The sequence below is a fragment of the Tursiops truncatus genome, chromosome 10 (assembly GCF_011762595.2).
Source record: "Tursiops truncatus isolate mTurTru1 chromosome 10, mTurTru1.mat.Y, whole genome shotgun sequence".
In the NCBI taxonomy this organism is placed as follows: Eukaryota; Metazoa; Chordata; class Mammalia; order Artiodactyla; family Delphinidae; genus Tursiops; species Tursiops truncatus.
In genome coordinates this window covers 62747706-62767145 of record NC_047043.1, presented here as the reverse complement: position 1 = coordinate 62767145, position 19440 = coordinate 62747706, and the positions used below count along the sequence as shown (strand labels likewise).

Below are 19440 nucleotides of genomic sequence, written 5' to 3'. Positions count from 1 at the left end.
CGCGCCACAACTAGAGAGAAGCCCGTGTGCCGCAACGAAAGATCCCACGTGCCGCAACTAGGACCTGACACAGCCAAAAATAAATAAATAAATATTAAAAAAAAAAAAAAGAATATCACCAATTTGCAAACCCCTAAAAAAAAAAAGAAAGAAAAAGAATACAACATTATGAATGAAAAATGAGCTTATTAGCTTTATGGTAAATTCACTGTACATCCCCAACATACCCTAGGTAAACTTGCACATGTGTACCAAGAGTATGTTCACAAGGGTCTTCATTGTAATAGAAAAAGCTGTAACTAACCCGTCACTATTGATAGGAAAATGGATAAATACATGAAGAGCTAATATTTTACATTAAAATGATACCGATTCTCCTCAAACTCGATCTAAAGATTCAATACAATATGGATCAAATTACAGCAAGGTTAAACGAAACATGCTACTTCTAAAAGTGATCTGGGGAATTTCCTGGCGGTCCAGTGGTTAGGACTCTGAGCTTCCACTGCCAGCGTTCCTGGTTCGATCCCTGATTGGGGAACTAAGATCCCTGCAAGCTGCACAGCCAAAACTAAATGAAATGAAATGAAGAAAAATAGGTGATCTGTGTCCCTTACTTCACCACAAACACAAAAATCAATTAAAGATGGATTAAAGGCTTAAATGTGAAAAGAAAAACTTCACAACTTTTAGAGAAAATCTTCTATATCCTTACGACCTTTGGGGTAAGGAACACTTTCTTAAAGAGCTCATACAATAAAAGACAATTTTGCTAAATTTTGGGTCATCAAAAGATAATCCACAGACTTCCATTTCCATCCAAGTTAGAGTAAAAAAGACTAGATTTACCTTCTTGCTTAAAACAACGACCCCCCCACCAAAAAGATGAAATATACAAATATATGAAACAACAACTTTAAAGACATTGGACATCAGATAACAAAGGACAGTGATCCATGGGAAAAGGGAAAATAACAAGATGAGCCCTCTGATTGTCGAAGCCCACTGCCTTGAGTTTCCACACAGGGAGGAGGAACTGAGCTGTAATTATCCCGGAGCTGAAAAGATGGAGCGGAGGGTCTGGAGAGACCAAGGCTGCCAGAGTTCATAGACATCAGAAGAGTACCAGAGAGGAGAGAGTTTCACAGAGAGAGAACCTAGAGATCTGCAGAGGGTCATCCTTCAGTATTCAGCATGTGAGGAAACTACCAGGGCTGGGGAAAGAAGCATCAAAAAGAATAAGAGGACTGCACAAACTAGGAATAGAAGGGAACTTCCTCAATCCAAACAAGGGCATCAATGATAAACCCACAATTGGCATCAAACTCAGTGGTGAAAGATTGGATGCTTTTCCACTAAGAGCAGGCACAAAACAAGGATGTCTGCCCTCGCCACTCCTATTCCACATTGAATTGGAAGCTCTACTTAGGGCAATTTGGCAATAAAATAAATATGAGGCATGCAGATTGGAAAGAAAGAAGTAAAATTATCTCTATTTGCAGATGACAAGATCTTATATGTAGGCAATCCTAAGGAATCTACTAAAAAACTACCAGAACATATAAGTTCAGCAAGGTTTCAGAATACAAGATGAATATACACAATAAACTGTATTTTTATACACTTGCAAGGAACAACCTGAAAAATAAAATTAAGAAAAAGTTTCTATTTGCAATTGCATAAAAAAGAATAAAATACGTAGGAATAAATTAAACAAAAGTGCAAACCTTATACTCTGAAATCTGCAACACATTGTTGAAGGAAATGAAAGAAGATCTAAATAAATGTAAAAATATCCAATGTTCATGAATTGAAAAACTTAACATTGTTAAGATGGAAGTACTCTTCACATTCATCTACAGATTCAGTATAATCTCTATCAGAATCCCAGGTGACAGGGATTCTTACCTCACATCATATACAAAAATTAAGTCAAAATGGATCAATGACTTAACTGTAAGAGCTAAAACTACAGAATTCTTAGAAGACAACATAAGGGTAAATCTTTATGACCTTGGATTTGGCAATGGATTCTTAGAAATGACACCAAAAGCACAAGCAAACAAACAAAACAGTGAACAAATTGGACTTCATCAAAACTATTGGGTTGGCCAAAAAGTTACTTCCGTTTTTAAGTAAAAATAAAAGACATTTTTCATTTTCACCAAGAACTTTATTGAACAACGTTTTGTTCCACTACCTTCTGCCATTTTTCAGGCAACTTCATAATTCATCTTCCCAAAACTTTTTATCTTTTTAAGCAAAGGACTGTTCCAGGTGCCTTTTACAGTCTTCCAGGGAATTGAAATTTTTTCTATTAAGAGAATTTTGTAAAGACAGAAATAAATGGAAACCCAAAGGTGCAATGTCTGGTGAATACGGCAGATGAATCAGAACTTCCCTGCCGAGCTGTAACAGTTTTTGCCTGGTCATCAGAGAAACATGCGGTCTTGTGTTATCCTGATGGAAGATTATGCGTTTTCTGTTGACTAATTCCGGATGCTTTTCATCAAGTGCTGCTTTCAGTTGGTCTAACTGGGAGCAGTGCTTGTTGGAATTAATCGTTTGGTTTTCTGGAAGGAGCTCATAATAGAGGACTCCCTTGCATCCCACCACATACACAGCATCACCTTCTTTGGATAAAGACCGACCTTTGGTGTGTTGGTGGTGGTTCATTTTGCTTGCCCCACGATCTCTTCCATTCCACACGATTGTACAGTATCCACTTTTCATCACCCATCACAATTTGTTTTAAAAATGGAACGTTTTTATTACCTTTAAGCAGAGAATCACATGTGGAAGTACGGTCAAGAAGGTTTTTTTCACTTGACTTATGTGGAACCAAAACATCAAAGTGATGAACATAACCAAGCTGGTGCACATGATTTTCAGCGCTTGACTTGGACATATTGAGTATGTCGGCTATCTCCCACTTGGTGTAATGTTTTGTGTGTGTGTGTGTGTGTGTGATACGCAGGCCTCTCACTGTTGTGGCCTCTCCCGTTGCAGAGCACAGGCTCCGGACACGCAGGCTCAGCGGCCATGGCTCACGGGCCCAGCCGCTCCGCGGCATGTGGGATCATCCCGGAGCGGGGCACGAATCCGTGCCCCTTGTACCGGCAGGCGGACTCTCAACCACTGCACCACCAGGGAAGCCCGCATGTGGTTTTGTTTTAAACGGTGTGAGTACAGTTTCCCTGTTGAAATTGACTGCTTGAAGGTCCGCCCTGTCTTGAATTCTTTTGATTACCTCCCCGAGGATCTTTCTTGGAGGCAGGTGTCATTTACAGCCCTGCAGGCTTTGTGAATATTAAGTGCCCATAAGCAGCGGGGTTAAAGTTGTTGTTATGGGAAACCGCCACAAGGCAGCAGCATTTCCTCCTGCCCAACTCTGGTTACTAAGGTACGGGGGCCTTAGGGCTAGTCCTGTTCCTGGCTTGTGAATTAGAGTGGAATGTGCCAGAAGAAACACCCAAGAACTTGTGTTCCTTTTCTCATTCCCCCTTACCCTCCCACCCCCTCCCCAGACAAATCCCAATCTCTGTGAAACCGCTGTGCTGAGGGTGCTGTCGTATATAGGTGGGGCGCCTCTAAAGAAAGAGGCTGCACGTGGGAACCCCACCACCAGGAGACGTGCAGACCAGGTGACATTTCAAAGTTCTTCCAGCCCAGAGGTCCATCATTCTTTGGGTGCACTAGGCTTGGTTGAGGTGTAGGAGGGCCCACCAGAATCCAGAGGCTGTGGTCCATCCAGAGGGGACCTGTCACTACAAGTCCAACGGGGGCTGCTTTGCTACCACATCCTTCCCAGCTCCCTCAGCCCCAGGACAGTCCAGCCTTTTGACCCAAGTCTGTTCAAGCTTTAGGGATGTGACACCAGCCCCAGTCGCCGAGCTCTGATTGGAATAGAATAGGCATTTCTTTCTTTTTTTTTTTAAATAATTTTTATTTTCTGTTGACATATAGTTGATTTACAATTGTCATGTTGTTGTAGGTCTATGGCAATGTGATTCAGTTGTATATATTCATGTATCTGTTATTTTTCGGATTCTCTTTTTATGTAGGTTATTACTGAGTGTTGAGTAGAGCTCCCTCTGGTGTACAGTAGGTCATCTTTGCTTATCTGTTTTGTATGTATTAGTGTGTATGTTAATCCTAACCTCCTTATTTAATCCTCTCACTGCGCTTTTTCCGTTTGGTAACCCTAAGTTTTACTCCTTGTGTGATTCTGCTTCTGTTTTATAAATTAGTTCATTTGCATCAATTTTTCACTTCTACCTATAAGTGATATCATATGATATTTTTCTTTTTCTTATTTTACTTTGTATGGTCATCTCTATGTTTGTCTATGTTCCTACCAATGGCATTATTTCATTCTTTTTATGGCTGAGCAATAGGATTAAATTCTATGGTTCGCCATGTTAATATGTCTTAGTATATATAGGGTGGTCTAACTCACGTGTGGCTGTATTATTGGTATGAAGCGGCACTCATTTTCTGGGAAAGGGGATATTTCGGTTTTGTCTTAGACAATGTTCATGTTCTGTGGTCAACATTATGACGGAGTTGTGTAGTTTTGTCTTTATTCATCACAATGAGGCTGATGTTGTTTTGTGAAACTGTTCACACTCGACAGGAAAACATGGAGACCTAGCTTTGAGTGTCAGGGCAGCCCCTGGATGCCCCTGCCTGCTTTCCTCTTTCTCACATAGCAGTAATCATGAAACATCCACTCTTGGCTGGAGGATCTAAGTGATTTTGACACATAGAGACAGGGGCCTCCATTTCCAACCTAGATGCAGAGCTTCAGATAAGTGACTACATTCCACATCTTTTTCTAAAAAATAAATTTATTTATTTATATTTTATTTTTGGCTGCGTTGGGTCTTCGTTGCCATGCACGAGCTTCTCATTGCAGTGGTTTCTCTTGTTGCGGAGCACGAGCTCTAGGCGCACGGGCTTCAGTAGTTGTGGCTCGCAGGCCCTAAAGCGCAGGCTCAGTAGTTGTGGTGCACGGGCTTAGTTGCTCCGAGGCATGTGGGACCTTCCTGGACCAGGGCTCGAACCCGTGTCCCCTACATTGGAAGGCGGATTCTCAACCACTGCGCCACCAGGGAAGCCCCACATCTATCTTAATCTTCTCATTTCCATGGAAACCCTGGGCTACTTTGCAGTACAGGCCACATTTTGACTTTTTCTTTAGACAGCTGTGCTCTGATGCGAACCCATCAAAACACTGCTTCATTTAAATTTCCCCTGAACCCAGGTCCTCACACAACTTTCTCCTGTGCTTGTTGGTAGGCCGTGGGCTCCACTTGTTTGCTATCTCCCTCACTGTAATGATCAAATAAACTTGACTTCTTCGAATTACACGTTTATCCCTGGGGATGTGAGGTTGATTGGGCTAGAAGAAAACTACATGGTGTACTAGATATAAATGGTATGGAAAAAAAAAAAAGGAAACGATAAGAGGTGCTGGGGAAGGGGCTGTTGCGATTTAAATAGGATGCTTACGAAACTCCTCGGTGATAAAGTGACATCTGAGCAAAGATCTGAAAGAAGTGGGGGATTTTTTGAACGGTTGAGTATCTAGGAAAAGAGCAGTAGAGGAAGGGGAAACAGTGCAAAAGCCCCGAGGAGGAGCTTGCACAGCGTGTTTCAACCACACTTAGTTAGTGACCCTACGTTGACAACCTCTTTAATTCCGAAACCTAACCCCACTCCATCGTTACTGCCTTATCCTGCTTTTTCATTTTTCCACAAACGTTTCAATATATCATTCCGTGTTCATTATGTTTGTTTTCTGCTCTGCGCGAGGGAGGGCATCTTCGCCAGTCTGGGTCGCCGATGCAGCTCGAGCTTCTAGCAGTGTTGGGCACGCCGCAGGAGCTCGACAGGCCGTACTGTCCGGAGGCCCCAGGCCGGGGAGAGAGAGCGGTCAAGGTAAGGAGGAAGAAACCGGTCTCCTGGGGCCTCGGTGGGGGGAAGCCCCTGCTGGGGACCCGCAGGTAAGGAGCCGCACCTCCCAGCGCCCCGGTCCCCCGACCGGATGCGCATCTCCGCGCGTGCGCCGGGTGCGGCCCGGGTCAAGGCGCCCGCCCGATTGGCTGCGGCCGGCGCCTAGAAGCGGCGTTGCGCATGTGCGCTCCTTCCGCGCGGTTTTGTGGCATGGGTTTTGCTCTTCAGCTTCCGCTGTCTCCGCGGCAGCCCCATCTTCTCGTTTAGGGTGCTCGTTCCCGTTGCTCGGAATGTTCCCGGAACTCAATAACCTTCTTAACACCACCCCTGACCAGGCGGAGCAGGTAAGAGATTGCACGGTCGGGAAGGGGGCGCGTCCTGGGAGCGTGGCGGAAGGCCGTACGGGAAGCGCACGCGGACCCGTGAGAAATAACGCGACGTCCGGGGACCCCGGGGCGCCTGGGAGTTGTAGTCCAAAGAGGGCCCGCCCGGGGCTGGCCTGGACATTTGGGCTTGTGGGAGGTGGGCATCTGGCGCCTTCTCAAAGGTCGTGCGTGCCCTTGAAAGTCCATAGGAAGCATGTCCAACGTTTGGATTGGCTTAAGTTCACAGACGTGTACTGGGCGAGCCCTTTGCGTGTTCAGTGTGGTGGGAGTTCCGGCGCCCCAAAAGAGGCTGCCTGAGAGGAGAGGAGAGGAGAGGAGAGGAGAGGAGAGTTCGACTCTCCACCCATCACGTGGGACCAGCTTCTTAACCACCCTGAGCCTCCCTCTGGCTCGGGAGCGCTCGGCAGATCGCAGTGAATGCTGCTGCTCCTCTTCCTCCTCGTGTTCTCGAATAGTGCTTTTTGAAGCTGCCCTCAGCCAACGTTGGATTGTAGGAGTCCACCTTTGGCACCACAGGCTCGCTACTCTTGTTTTCTTCTCCCTCCTTCTCACACTCTAGGGCATTTCGAAAATTTCCACGCTTTCGCCCAAGGGTTACCTCCCCTAGGAGTATACCTGACTTATTTCATAGCTGTTGTCTTTCTGATGAAATGGTAAGCTCTTCCAGAAAGACAAGGCACCAAGTGTGTAAAGCCTTTTTATGACTCCCTAATGCCTGGCAAATAGTATTCAATGGATACTTGTGCATCTTAATTGCCCAGCAGTTCTTCTCTGCCCAAGCCTCCAGATGGCGCTGGTTACCTTGCCAGTTACTACTAGCACCTCCGAAGTCCAAGCCCAGGGCCGCAGGGAATGGAGGATAGAAGTGGGCACCAGGAAATGACAGATGGCGCTAGGGTTAACCCTCAGGTTCTGCTAGTGTGATCTTTCATAGTTTATAAGTGAAAAAAATCACAACAGCACAGAGACGACCTTCCCTGTCACTGAGAAGGAACTAGGGGTGGCTGGAGCAGGGCAGCCAGGCCCTGCGGAGACCATTGTTAGAGGTCTTTCCAGGGCTTTCCATGATCAAAGCTCTGCCTGAAGCACTTTCCAGGGCCTTTGGGAGGAGGACTTTGATACTGGAAGCCTCTGTCAACAACTACTTCTTCACTCTCCCCTACTTAGGGGACAGAATTGGAAGCTGGATTAGAAATAGGGAGGAAGCTGGATCAGATGACTATTTAGAAGACCCCTTAAAATCTTGGCAGTCAGTGATTTTTGTTGGATTCCATGATAAAAGCTTCCTTTGTTCAGGATTTAATTCTCTCCAAGACTGTTGAGGAAGAGAAGGGATTCTGTTCTTTATTGCCTTGGGAATTATGAGGTTGAGATATGCTTGCCCATAATGAGTGACTTAATACCAATCATTTTAATTATTGGTTTTTCCATAATTTTGACTTATTTTCTTCTTTTTGTGGTTAAATACACACACACGCACGCACGCACGCACGCACGCACGCAGAGTCTCCAGGTGTAGAAATTTAGGGGTGGATACAACCGACTAGATTTTGACACTCAGCTGACCTCTTTCCTGGGAGTCTAATTCATCTTTTTGTGTTCTTCTTAACTTTTAGGGGAAACTGACTCTACTCTGTGATGCCAAGACAGATGGCAGTTTCCTTGTGCACCACTTTCTCTCCTTCTATCTCAAAGGTATGGACTGTAGAAAAAGAAAACCCAAGGCAAAAAAAAAAAAAAAAAAAGGCTGATTCAGGAAGCAATAGGAATCGTATTAACTAGCCAGGGCTTTGGTGTTCAGGCAGCCAGATGTCTGTTTATCAGGTAACTGATTACTGGACCATCTGGTTCCATCTCCTACTCTGCCAGAGAGTGGCATGTGCTCCCTGTATCCAGTCCCGCCTTCCACTTCTCCACGTCCTGTATAGGCACTGCCTCCCTGAGGTCCTTGTGTGGTCTTCTCATTTAGTTCCTCCTTGGTCCTTGTCTATTTTGAAGTCTCTAGGCACTTGACCCATTAACACTTTGCCCTGGCAGTAGATGCTTCCTAAAGAACACAGGGAAGAAAACAGCATGGCCACTGCAATTCACACACAGAAATTGATTAGAAGAAGAAAACAGCCAAATGAAAAAAAGACTTATTGATTCTCCTTGAGTCCCCGCTGAGCCAGGCCAGGAAACACGGTAGACCTTTGGCACTCTTAATTGTAATAATTTACAGCTTTGAAAGTTATCTTCCTTTCCAGATGATGTTATTGTCAGCTTATAAAGACCAAGAGAATCTACAGATAAATTATTAGAATTAATTATGTTCATAAGGTAGCTAGAGCTTCTTTGTGCTCCCCTTGTCTCCTCTTAGGTATAAGACTAGTTTAAAAAATCCATTGTATTTCTGTACACCAACAAGCAATTAGAAAAATATAATTTTTTAAAAACCACTATTTATTTTCAGTGGAACAAATTAAGATTCCTAGTAATACCTCTCACAGAGGAAGTACATCTCAGAATCAATGAAATAAGGTATAATTATTAAATACGAAAAAAAGTACATCTTAGAATCAAATTGGGTATGTCAGGTTGCAAGGCCTCGGTTCTCTAGATCTGCCTCATTGCTTTTGTTTCCAGAGGTATGACGTATACGAGACTGATTGTAAGTAGAGACTTTATTAAAAATCAGTTTATTTTATTTTATTTTCCAGCTAATTGTAAAGTCTGCTTTGTGGCACTCATCCAGTCCTTCAGTCACTACAATATCGTGGGACAGAAGCTGGTAAATATTTTAGAACTCCATGATGGGATCCCTGAGTGAGTGTGTGTGCCAGGCATGTGTGAGTGTGCTGGGCTTCCCTATTTGGGTTGTGGAGGCTGGGCTTCCCTGTTTGGGTTGTGGAGAATTTAGCAAGGGAGGGAATAAGGAAATCATGGAATCCTGAACCCCTTCTCTGAAGGGCTAAGGCAGCATCTCTACGTGTTTTGTTAATTTATAAAGTTTGTAGAACCAGATCTGGTGTGTGTTTTTTTAAAATATTTATTTATTTATTTGGTTGCACTGGGTCTTAGTTTCGGCAGGCGGGCTCCTTAGTTGCGGCATGTGAACTCTTAGTTGCGGCAAGCATGTGGGATCTAGTTCCCTGACCAGGGATCGAACCCGGGCCCCCTGCATTGGGAGCACGGAGTTTTATCCACTGCCCCACGAGGCAAGTCCCAGATCTGTTGTTAATTAATCAAACCCTTCTTTGTTGAGTCTGGACCAGTTAAGGTTTTCTCCTTCTCGGTGTGAGCTTTAATCTTGTTCCTAGTGAGTGAGAGAGATCACAGCTTGGTCTGCTGCCAAGTTGAGTGCCTCCCACTGTGTCTCCCTAAGTCTAGGGCTTAGGACCCAAATGTGGGGAGAGGCAGGCGCTTTTATCATGTGCCCCTTACCTCATCTTGGTTTGCCCCTCATCTCATTAGATGCAGCCAAGCAAGAATAAGATGGCCCAGAGGCTGATGAACCTCCTGACCTGGCTTGGCCCATTACTTGTGACCTGTGACCTGGTGAATTTACTGGGTTGTTATTGTAGTGTGTTATTTTGTTTGTTTGTTTTTTTAAAGTCCTGCTAGGATTTTTTTTTAATTTAATTTATTTTTTGGCTGCGTTGGGTTTTTGTTGCTGTGCGCGGGCTTTCTCTAGTTGCGGCGAGCAAGTGCTACTCTTCGTTGCAGTGCGCGGGCTTCTCATTGCGGTGGCTTCTTTTTGTTGCAGAGCATGGGCTCTAGGTGCGCGGGTTTCAGTAGTTGTGGCACGCAGGCTCAGTAGTTGTGGTGCACGGGCTTAGTTGCTCTGCGGCACGTGGGATCTTCCCGGACCAGGGCTCGAACCTGTGTCCCCTGCATTGGCAGGCAGATTCTTAACCACCGCGCCACCAGGGAAGTCCCTTGTAGTGTGTTTTTTTTTTTTTTTTTTTTTGTAGTGTGTTTTTGCTGTTTGTTTTGATTAGGTCAGCCTCAGAGAGGGAGAGAACCAGGCCACCCATCAGCAGTGATCTTTGAAGTGCCCATCATACTATTGGGCCACATCACTGCCTCTTCTCTGATGGGGAGAAAACAATGAGAGAGTGAGAGAAGGGTAAGCTCTTTCTCATCCTTTGCAGGGAAGGGAGAAGTTCCTGTGTCAGAGGTCAGATCATGAGCTCAGGGAGCACTGTCATGTCACGAACATGTATTGCATTCCAGGTCTGTGAGGCATGTCTGTGGCCCTAACATCAGTTTTTATAGATGAGAAAGTTGTGTATTCTCATATCCACTTTGGCTGCTTTTTCTGTTACCTTGGAATCATCAACACGGCAGGAATGACATGCACAGCACTGGGTGTGCAAAGTACTAGAGCGTGAGCTTCAATCCTCTTGGTGTATTATTGTTCTTACATCAGGCGAATGGTAATGAGTGAGAGCAAAGGTGATGATCAGGAATCCTTCTCTCTGCCAGGGTGGCTACTGTTGCTAATGGTGTTACATATAGTGAACTCTGGTGTATGAATGAGTGATTGAGGCCTGGTCTAGGGGCATGAGGAGTCTGAGGAGTTCCATGTTACCTGTTTCTGCACAGACAGAACGGTGGGTTGCACATTTAGATGGTGTCACCATGTCTGGGTGTTTGTTGAAATGCACATTCTTGGGCCCTGCCCCCAAGGCTTCTGGTTCTGGAGATCTGGAGTGGGGCTCAGGGGTCTGCATTTTAATCAGGTATCTCAAGAGATTCTTAATTGCGTGTTTCATGAAGACCTATATTTAAGAAGTGCTGGTCTAGAGCAGGGGTTGACCAACCACAGCCTGCACCCCCTGTTTTTTTTTGTTTGTTTGTTTGTTTTTTTTTGTGGTACGTGGGCCTCTCACTGTTTTGGCCTCTCACACTGCGGAGCACAGGCCCCGGACACGCAGGCTCAGCGGCCATGGCTCACAGGCCCAGCCGCTCCGCGGCATGTGGGATCTTCCCAGACCGGGGCACGAACCCATGTCCCCTGCATCGGCAGGCGGACTCCCAACCAGTGCGCCACCAGGGAAGCCCAAGTTATCTATTTTATACATATTAGTGTATACATGTCAATCCCAATCTTCCAATTCATCCCACCACCACCCCCCCACTTACTGTTTTTAAAATTTTGTAACTACATGCCTTTAAAAAAGAAACTTTATATTACTATTATAAATTAAAAACCAGTACTGGGTAATCATAAAAATAAATATATAAGCAAAAGAAAGTAAATTAAAAAAAAAATGTGACAGGTAAATGTAAATGCACATCTGAAAGCAGAACAGGGATCGTGTGTTGGGAACACCCAGGGGTGCAAGACATGGGCTCCTCCGGAGGGTGGACAGGCACACGTCTGCAGGGTTCAGAACGTGTCTGGAGCCCTCTCGTGAGCTGGAGTCTAGCCTCTCTGATGGGTCCCGCGCAAGGTGCAGGAACTCACTCGCCTCTCCGTCGGGTGTAGGGTGTCAGCCTGACCACAGCGCGGGAATGCGGGCAGCTCGTGTTCCTCGAGGGTCTCAAGTCTGCCGTGGACGTCTTCTTTCGGCCTCAGGAGGAGCCACACCCCCTGCAGTTCCTCAGGTCAGTCAGCCCACGACCCAGCCCAGAGCACACCTGGCAGGTAGGCCCAGCCCAGGGTTGCTGTGTGATTCCTTCTCCTCAGTGTATGGGAGGGCAGAGCTGGCTTCAGGAGTCAGATACCTCCCTGGTGTCACAGCATTATCGGAAGGTCCTTGGCTCTGACCGTGGGGCAGAGGGTGTGTGGCTGTCCCTGAAGCGATAGAAAGCCTTATTTGCTGGACATGTGGCAGAACAGTGTGCTTTGCTGGTTTTTCCAACCCTGGCTCAGAGCCCTAGCACACACCTCTGTTCTGTTCTTGGCTTGATACGGGGTCAGCAAACTACGGGCCATGGGCCAGCTACCTGGTTTGGTAAATAAAGTTTTGTTGGAATAGCCACACTTGTTTGTTCGCGTATTGTCCCTGGCTGTCTGGCACTACAGCATCAGAGGTGAGAGTTGAGACAGGGACCGTATGACCCACAAGCCTAAAATATTTACTGTTGGCCCTTTAAGAAAAAGTTTGTTGCCTGCAGGTTGGTGTTCCTGCTTCTTGTCTTTCATGAGCATCAGTCCCAGATGTAGCAGATGCCTCACCTGGCTGCTGCGCTTCCTGCACCCCAGGGAGTCTGTACGGGACCTCTCCCCGCTCTGCCCTCCCTCAGACTCAGCCTTCCATAGTGGCCGGGCTCAGTGTGGAGTCAGAAGGCCACGTGTCCTGACTCTGTGTGTGTGGCCTGGGGCACAGCCCTTCGCATCTCTGAACCCGGGTGTCTTTGTCTGAATGCGTGGGCCTGGTTTACACCTGAGCCCAGGTTGTAGGGCACTGTTGTCCCTGCTGTCAGTGGGGCTCAGCCCTGGAGTGTGGGGCAGTAGGGCTAGTGCCTGGGCCCCGGGCCCCGAGCTATTGCTGGGAGACAACTGCTGTAGTCACTGGGGAGATGGAGGTAGCAGGGCCATGTGTGTGAGAAACAGGTTGGACCTGGTACGCACACGAGCACACCGGTAGCCCTTAGACTGCTGCCCTAACCCCCAGGACACCTGAACCGTTGCTTAACTTTCATAGCCAATTGTGACCTCCCGGGAAGGCCTCTCCTGCCCAGTCTCAATGAGTCTTTCAGATGCCTTATGCTCTTGGATTGAGAGGCTGTATGAGCCTCGGGGGCTGTTTATTTCTGTGTCCGCCAGTTTTTAGCACAGTGCTTTGTACCTAGTAGGCCTCAGGGAATATTTGAACTGAAGTAAATGTACTCACGTGTGCATGCGTGCCTTTTCTTTCCAGCCAGATCGTGAGCCCCTTGGTGCCAAGGACTGGAATCCAGTTCCTTCCCTCCCCCTAACCCTTTCCTGCGGTGCTGCGCAGTCTCATAAACACTTGTAGAGCACGTGAGCTCTCTGGTAACTTTTGCCCTGTGTCCCAGGGAGGCCAACTCTGGGAATCTGCAGCCGCTGTATGAGTTTGTACAGGAGGCCCTGAAGCCCGTGGACAGTGGGGAGGCTGCCTGGAGGTGCCCGGTGCTGCTGGTGGACGACCTCAGTGTGCTGCTAAGCCTGGGTGTGGGGGCAGTGGCGGTGCTGGACTTCATCCACTACTGCAGGGCCACCGTGTGCTGGGAATGGAAGGTAATCACGGGCCTGCTCCCTGCGCTCCTGCCTGTGACCCGTACGGGCCGACAGGCCCAGGCCTCACTTGCATGCAGTGATCTTTTCTGTTTAATTCCTTGGGGCTTTGGCTTTACCCTGGCAGGCCCAGGAACCTTTCAGTCAACGCACCTTGCTCTCCACTACCTGCCACTGATGAAAAATAAGGCCCTGAAAACTAAAAGGGTGCCCGGCACTGTCTTTAACGGGGCTGGTCATTTGCGGTACTGAGGCTGTCCCCGCTCTGCCACGCGCTGTCATATCGCTCTGAGTGTGTTTTGAAGGTTGGCTGAGATAATGGGTGTAAAACTGCTTTAAAAATTGTGAGGTGAAAAAAAAAAATTGTGAGGTGAAGGGACCTCCCTGGCGGTCCAGTGGTTAAAACTCTGTGCTTCCACTGCAGGGGCACGGGTTCGATCCCTGGTCGGGGAACTAAGATCCTGCATGCTGCAAGGTGCAGCCAAAAAAAACCCCAAAAAACCAATATGAAAATTGTGAGGTGCAATACAGGGATAGGGTGTAACCTTCATTGTCAAGTGGTGAGGCAAAAATAGAAATTCTGCCATACTAGAGATTTTAACAAAATAGGAACAGCTGTGGTGCCCATCTCCCAGGAACCAGACTTCAGGAGTTAAGTGAGGGGAAGCTTGTAGCACGGCAGCTCAGCGTGTGGCCCACAGGGCCAGGCTGGGTGCAGAGCAGTGGGGAGGGGGTAAATGGATTGGCCAGGGGTGTGTGGATCCAGCAGTGCATGTTGCTCACCTCCTGCCTGTAAGGTTCTGCCTGGAAGCTGGGGTCAGGGGACCTTCTGAGGCCGTCCTGGCTACAGTCACAGGGCCAGGTGCCAGGGTGATGGGGAGAGAAGGGAAGGAGGAGGAAATGTATGGGGCTTGGAGGACACAGTTCACTGGGGCTTGTGGAGAGAGTGAAGCAGTCAGAGTCAGCTGCTGCAGCTCAGCCTGCTCTGTGGCCCACTACCAACCTCTTTTTGTAAAAATACTTCTTTTAGTTGAAAAAGTAAAACTTGGGAATAGTTCAGTAAAGAAAAAAGGAAGATATAAACAGTATAAAGGCTATTTTAGCCAAAAATAACTGTCTCTTTTCCTCCGTTGTATATCCTTCCAGAGAGTCTATGCAGTCACGAACACGTTTGTATGTACACTTGTTTCCCTGCATTTTTCTTCACATTATTGGTAACCTACCATTCGCACGGTTTGGTACTTCTTTTCCTTTACTAACACACAGTACGTTTTGCTCTCCATTGCCCCAAAACAGAACACACAGATCTGCTTTATTCTTTTTAACAATTGGACACTATTCCTCGCTTGTGGATGAATTGAGCTGGAAGTACAGGTTGGATGTGCTGGTGAGACTATCCAGCAGATGATTGCAGTTATGGTCCTGGAGTCCAGGCACGGGTGCTTCCCACAAAGCGGATGCTACAGCTGGGAGGCTGATCTGTGAGAGGGATGCAGGGCAGTGGAGGCTCTGAGAGCCCAGCACACCCTGGTCCTGGCGTCCCTTCCCATCGGTCTCCATCATGGTCTCTGTTGCAGGGAAATGTAGTGGCCCTTGTGCACGACAGTGGAGATGCCGAGGACGAGGAGAATGACATCCTGCTGAATGGCCTCGGTCACCAGAGCCACCTGATACTGCGGGCTGAAGGCCTGGCCACCGGCTTCTGCAAGGACGTGCATGGGCAGGTGCGCAGGGACTGGGGCTCACTGGGAGCTGCTCGCTTCCCGAGTCTAGGCTGCCCGTGGGATAGTGTCCGGCTGTGGGGTGGTCTGGTTGGGTCTTGCCCTCAGGTGGAAGGGAAGCCTCAGAAGTTTGTGAATGCGGGTCAGAGTCCGCCCCAGTTTGGCTCCATGCACCAAGGCAGGTTTTCCATGGTAGTCCATTTGCAGCCAAAGGGGAGCTCCTGAAGAGAAGATGGCTGTCTACAGGGGAAGGCCGTAAACAGCGGAATTCCTCTGCAGGACCACAGCAGGCTTTGTATATTCAGGCCAACACCGTTCCTTTTAAAATAGAGACTTGGGACTTCCCTGGTGGCGCAGTGGTTAAGAATCTGCCTGCCAATGCAGGGGACATGGGTTTGAGCCCTGGTCCGGGAAGATCCCACAGGCCGCGGAGCAACTAAGCCCGTGTGCCACAACTACTGAGCCTGCGCTCTATAGAGCCCGCGAGCCACAACTACTGAGCCCATGTGCCAGAACTACTGAAGCCTGCGCACCTAGAGCCCGTGCTCCGCAATAAGAGAAGCCACCGCAATGAGAAGCCCGCGCACTGCAACTAGAGTAGCCCCGCTCGCTGCAACTAGAGAAAGCCTGCTTGCAACAATGAAGACCCAATGCAGCCAAAAAAAAATTTTTTTAATAAAAATATAATAAAATAGAGACTTGGGGAGGCCATTCCCCTGGCTGGCGTTGCCGTCCCCACTGCTGCCTCTGCCTGGCATGTTTGGAGTACTTAGGTAGAAGCTGAGTCCTGCCCTGGGAGGGAGGTCAGGTTCTCCCCATGCCCAGGGGCTGCCGTGGTTCTCTGCCTTCTGAAACTTCTCTTTTGGGATCACCCCAAAGCCTTTACCACCTCTTCCAGGTTAACTTCATGTTGACCACTTTTGACCCTTTAAGGGTGGGTGGGCATTTTGGCCCAGAGTCGTTCAGAGTCGGTGTCGAAAACAAAGCACAGGCCCAGAGATGCTGTGCTGGTGGCGCGCCCCAGGCATAGCCTGAGGAGAAGCTTCTGCCGGCAGCTTATGGCTCTGAAGCCAGTCAGCCCCCCAGAGCTTTCTAGTCACTAGAGACAAATGTCCAGTCTTCCTGAGCCTCGGAATTGAGTGTACACATTCTGTTGTGTTGATTTTCAAAATTCATCTAGCCAAAAAGTACAAAACCGTGCACACAGAAAAGACCAAAGGGAAATGCACAAAAATATTTTAATGGTTCCTCTCTGGATGGTTTTTTTTCTACCTTTTACTTTTCCTTGTCTCTCATGTTTTCTGTAATGAGCAAATATTACTATTGTAATGGAGGGGAAACATTTATTTTTAGGTGTCTGGTAATAAGCTTTGTTTTGGAAGTCGGTCCCATTACTGCATGGTGCATGACCTCAATTGAAGGTCACCGATGAGGCAGGAAGGGTTCACAATGGAGCAGGTATTTGGGGATGCCTTTCCTCTTTCACTCTTCTCTTTGTCACTTAGCTGAGGATCCTGTGGAGGAGACCATCAGAGCCCACAGCCCAGCGAGATCGGAGCCTCACTTACCAGTACAAGATACAGGACAAGAATGTGTCCTTTTTTGCCAAAGGAATGTCTCCTGCTGTTCTGTGACCTGATTTAGGGGCAGCTGAAGCTACCTTGGACTATTTTTAGTTGTGAAAGATAAAGCAACTGAGCAGAAATGGATCTTTACACCTTTGTTGTGGACTGGCAGTTCCACTGTGACCCAGGGATGGTGGAATGGTGCTGTGATGGTTTGCCTTTGTTCCCCTGGGCCCTGTTTAGAAAACACATGAAGAAGCTGCAGCCCTGCCTCAGCTGAGATGCTGCATGTTGAACTGGGTGAAATGGGTCCTCTGGAGCCTTCCTCGTAAACACGCTTTAGCCCCTACTGCCCATTTTTGGTTGTGGTGCCTTTCAGAGCCAGGATGGGTGTGGAGGCAGTCCTGGATGGCAGGTGTCCAAAGTGACAACCAGGATATTCGTGGCCGGCACAAAGTGAGTTCCCACCTCATGGCTTCCTGTGGATTGTCTCATTTAATTTTCACCTTCATCCTGAAAAAGTATTTTCTTCTTCAGTCCAGTCAGGAAATAGGCTTCGAGAGGTTTGGAAGCATGCTCAAAGCTGTAGAGCCTGCCGCTAGTAACGGAGGCCTGACTGAAGTCCACGCTTGCTGACTGACCCTCATGGAAACCAGAGGCAGGCTCCTGCCCAGCTCACAAGTTGGCTCTCCTTGTTTCTGTTGTAGCTGAGCACCTGGCCCATATGCTAAGGAGATCAAGCCATCGCGGGCCCGGCACCCTGGCCTTGGCCACACAAGGCCCCATGTAGGGCACAGGTGTGCATGGCCTTGGTGAGGGGGGAAGGAATGTTCTTGCTGCCAGGTAGGCTAGGACCTTGGGGAAGAGCCAGTGCCTCCCTCACCTGTGAAGACTGAAGGAGGTGAGCTCTTCCCCAGCATCCTGTAGATGCCACTTGCCACACTCAGCCCTTCAGTCAAGGTCACCTCTGAGTATTCTCTTAGAATGGGTACATTTTATTGTATGTACATTATACCGCAAAGAATCTGATTTTAAAAATAAATAAAATGGGAAAATAACACTGCTTTGCAGGGACTAAGGAAGTTTCATATCCATTGTTGAATTTTAACTTTTTTTAAACATTTTTTAGTCTTTGCAAAAGGGAACAATTTATCACCCCGCTCCTCAAGTCTTACTACTTATTGTGTTAGTTTTCCCATTGAAACAGTAGCTGCTTTTCTTCTCAAAATACTGCAGACTTGATAGAATATTTTAAAATTGAGTGTAACTTAAAAGAAAGTAGTCATGAAAGAATCCAGTGATTCTTTTATTAATACGTTGGTATTTATACAGCTTCCCATGAGCTGCAGTTCTGAATGGGTAAGGCACCACAAAACATTTTTTGCATGATATGCTATTATATTTCTTCACTTGATTTATAAATGTTTTCATTAAATTTTTAATGTTTAATGGCTACTTGGCATTTTTTGGTGTCATATTCTAATTTGCTGAGGTATTCTCTGGGCATGTCGGGTTCTGATTTTTATAATTATAAATTATGCTGTTATGAATTTTACATCTATACCTGTTTGGGGATGGGGGTAAGTATTTGTTTCTTTAGAACATTCATTCATTCAACAAATACTGAGCACCTTCTGAGGGTATGACAGTGACAAAATAGGTCCCTGCCCTTGAAGAGCTGATGTTCTAGTAGAGGAGACAGAGACAGTCAACAGAATTGAGAATTAAGAGACATAGAGTTAGACCATGATAAGTGCTCTAAATAAAGCAGGGAGGAGGCCTACAACGGTGAGGAATGATAACATTTTTAGAGCCTACTCCCTGAAGTGGAATTTCTGAATGAAAGCATGGACTGACCCTCCCATATCATCAAGTTGTTCTTCAGGATGATGGCGCCAGTTATCAGTGCTCTATAAGTTTCTTCCACCAACATTGAGTTAATGACTAGGATATGATTTTCTCTGTTTTCCCATATGTATAGAGTCCATTCCTCACCCTTAATTATTTATCAGTTAAAATCTGGTGTCAACCTTATTTTTTATTCTTTGAAATATTCTGTTTTATTTTCTTTTTTTTCTTTTTTTTTTAATTACTTTTTGGCTGTGTTGGGTCTTCGTTGCTGCACGGAGGCTTTCCCTAGTTGCGACGAGCGGGGGCTACTCTTTGCTGCGGTACGTGGGCTTCTCATTGTGGTGGCTTCTCTTTGTTACGGAGCATGGTCTCTAGGCACGTGGGCTTCAGTAGTTGCGGCACACAGGCTCAGTAGTTGTGGCTCTCGGGCTCTAGAGCGCAGGCTCAGTAGTTATGGCGCATGGGCTTAGTTGCTCCGCGGCATGTGGGATCTTCTCGGACCAGGGCTTGAACCCATGTCCCCTCCATTGGCAGGCGGATTCTTAACCACTGCACCACCAGGGAAGTCCCTACATGTGTCTTTTTGAATTATGGTATTCTCTGGGTATGTGCCCAGTAGTGGGATTGCTGGGTCATATGGTAATTCTATTTTTAGTCTTTTAAGGAACCTCCATACTGTTCTCCATAGTGGCTATATCAACTTACATTTCCACCAACAGTGCAAGAGGGTTCCCTTTTCTCCATACTCTCTCCAGCATTTGTTGTTTGTA

The 19440-nt window shown here is 47.0% G+C and overlaps 1 protein-coding gene across 4 annotated transcripts; it reads left to right on the top strand.

Moving 5' to 3' along the window:
- The first annotated feature begins 5257 nt into the window (after positions 1-5257).
- ELP6 (elongator acetyltransferase complex subunit 6) lies at positions 5258-18272 on the top strand. Of its 4 annotated transcripts, XM_033864840.2 has the most exons (7): positions 5930-6302; positions 7961-8039; positions 9044-9114; positions 11818-11936; positions 13335-13536; positions 15111-15257; positions 16760-18272. In XM_033864840.2, the coding sequence occupies exons 1-7, from the start codon at positions 6249-6251 to the stop codon at positions 16886-16888; spliced, it is 801 nt and encodes a 266-aa protein (XP_033720731.1). In that variant the 5' UTR covers positions 5930-6248; the 3' UTR covers positions 16889-18272. The 4 variants fall into 4 exon arrangements, with proteins under 4 accessions (XP_073667201.1, XP_073667202.1, XP_073667200.1 ...); XM_073811100.1 differs by lacking the exons at positions 13335-13536; positions 15111-15257; positions 16760-18272 and adding an exon at positions 13196-13328 and having other exon boundaries at positions 5258-6302; XM_073811101.1 differs by lacking the exons at positions 13335-13536; positions 16760-18272 and having other exon boundaries at positions 5270-6302; positions 15111-15251.
- The last annotated feature ends 1168 nt before the right edge of the window (positions 18273-19440 follow it).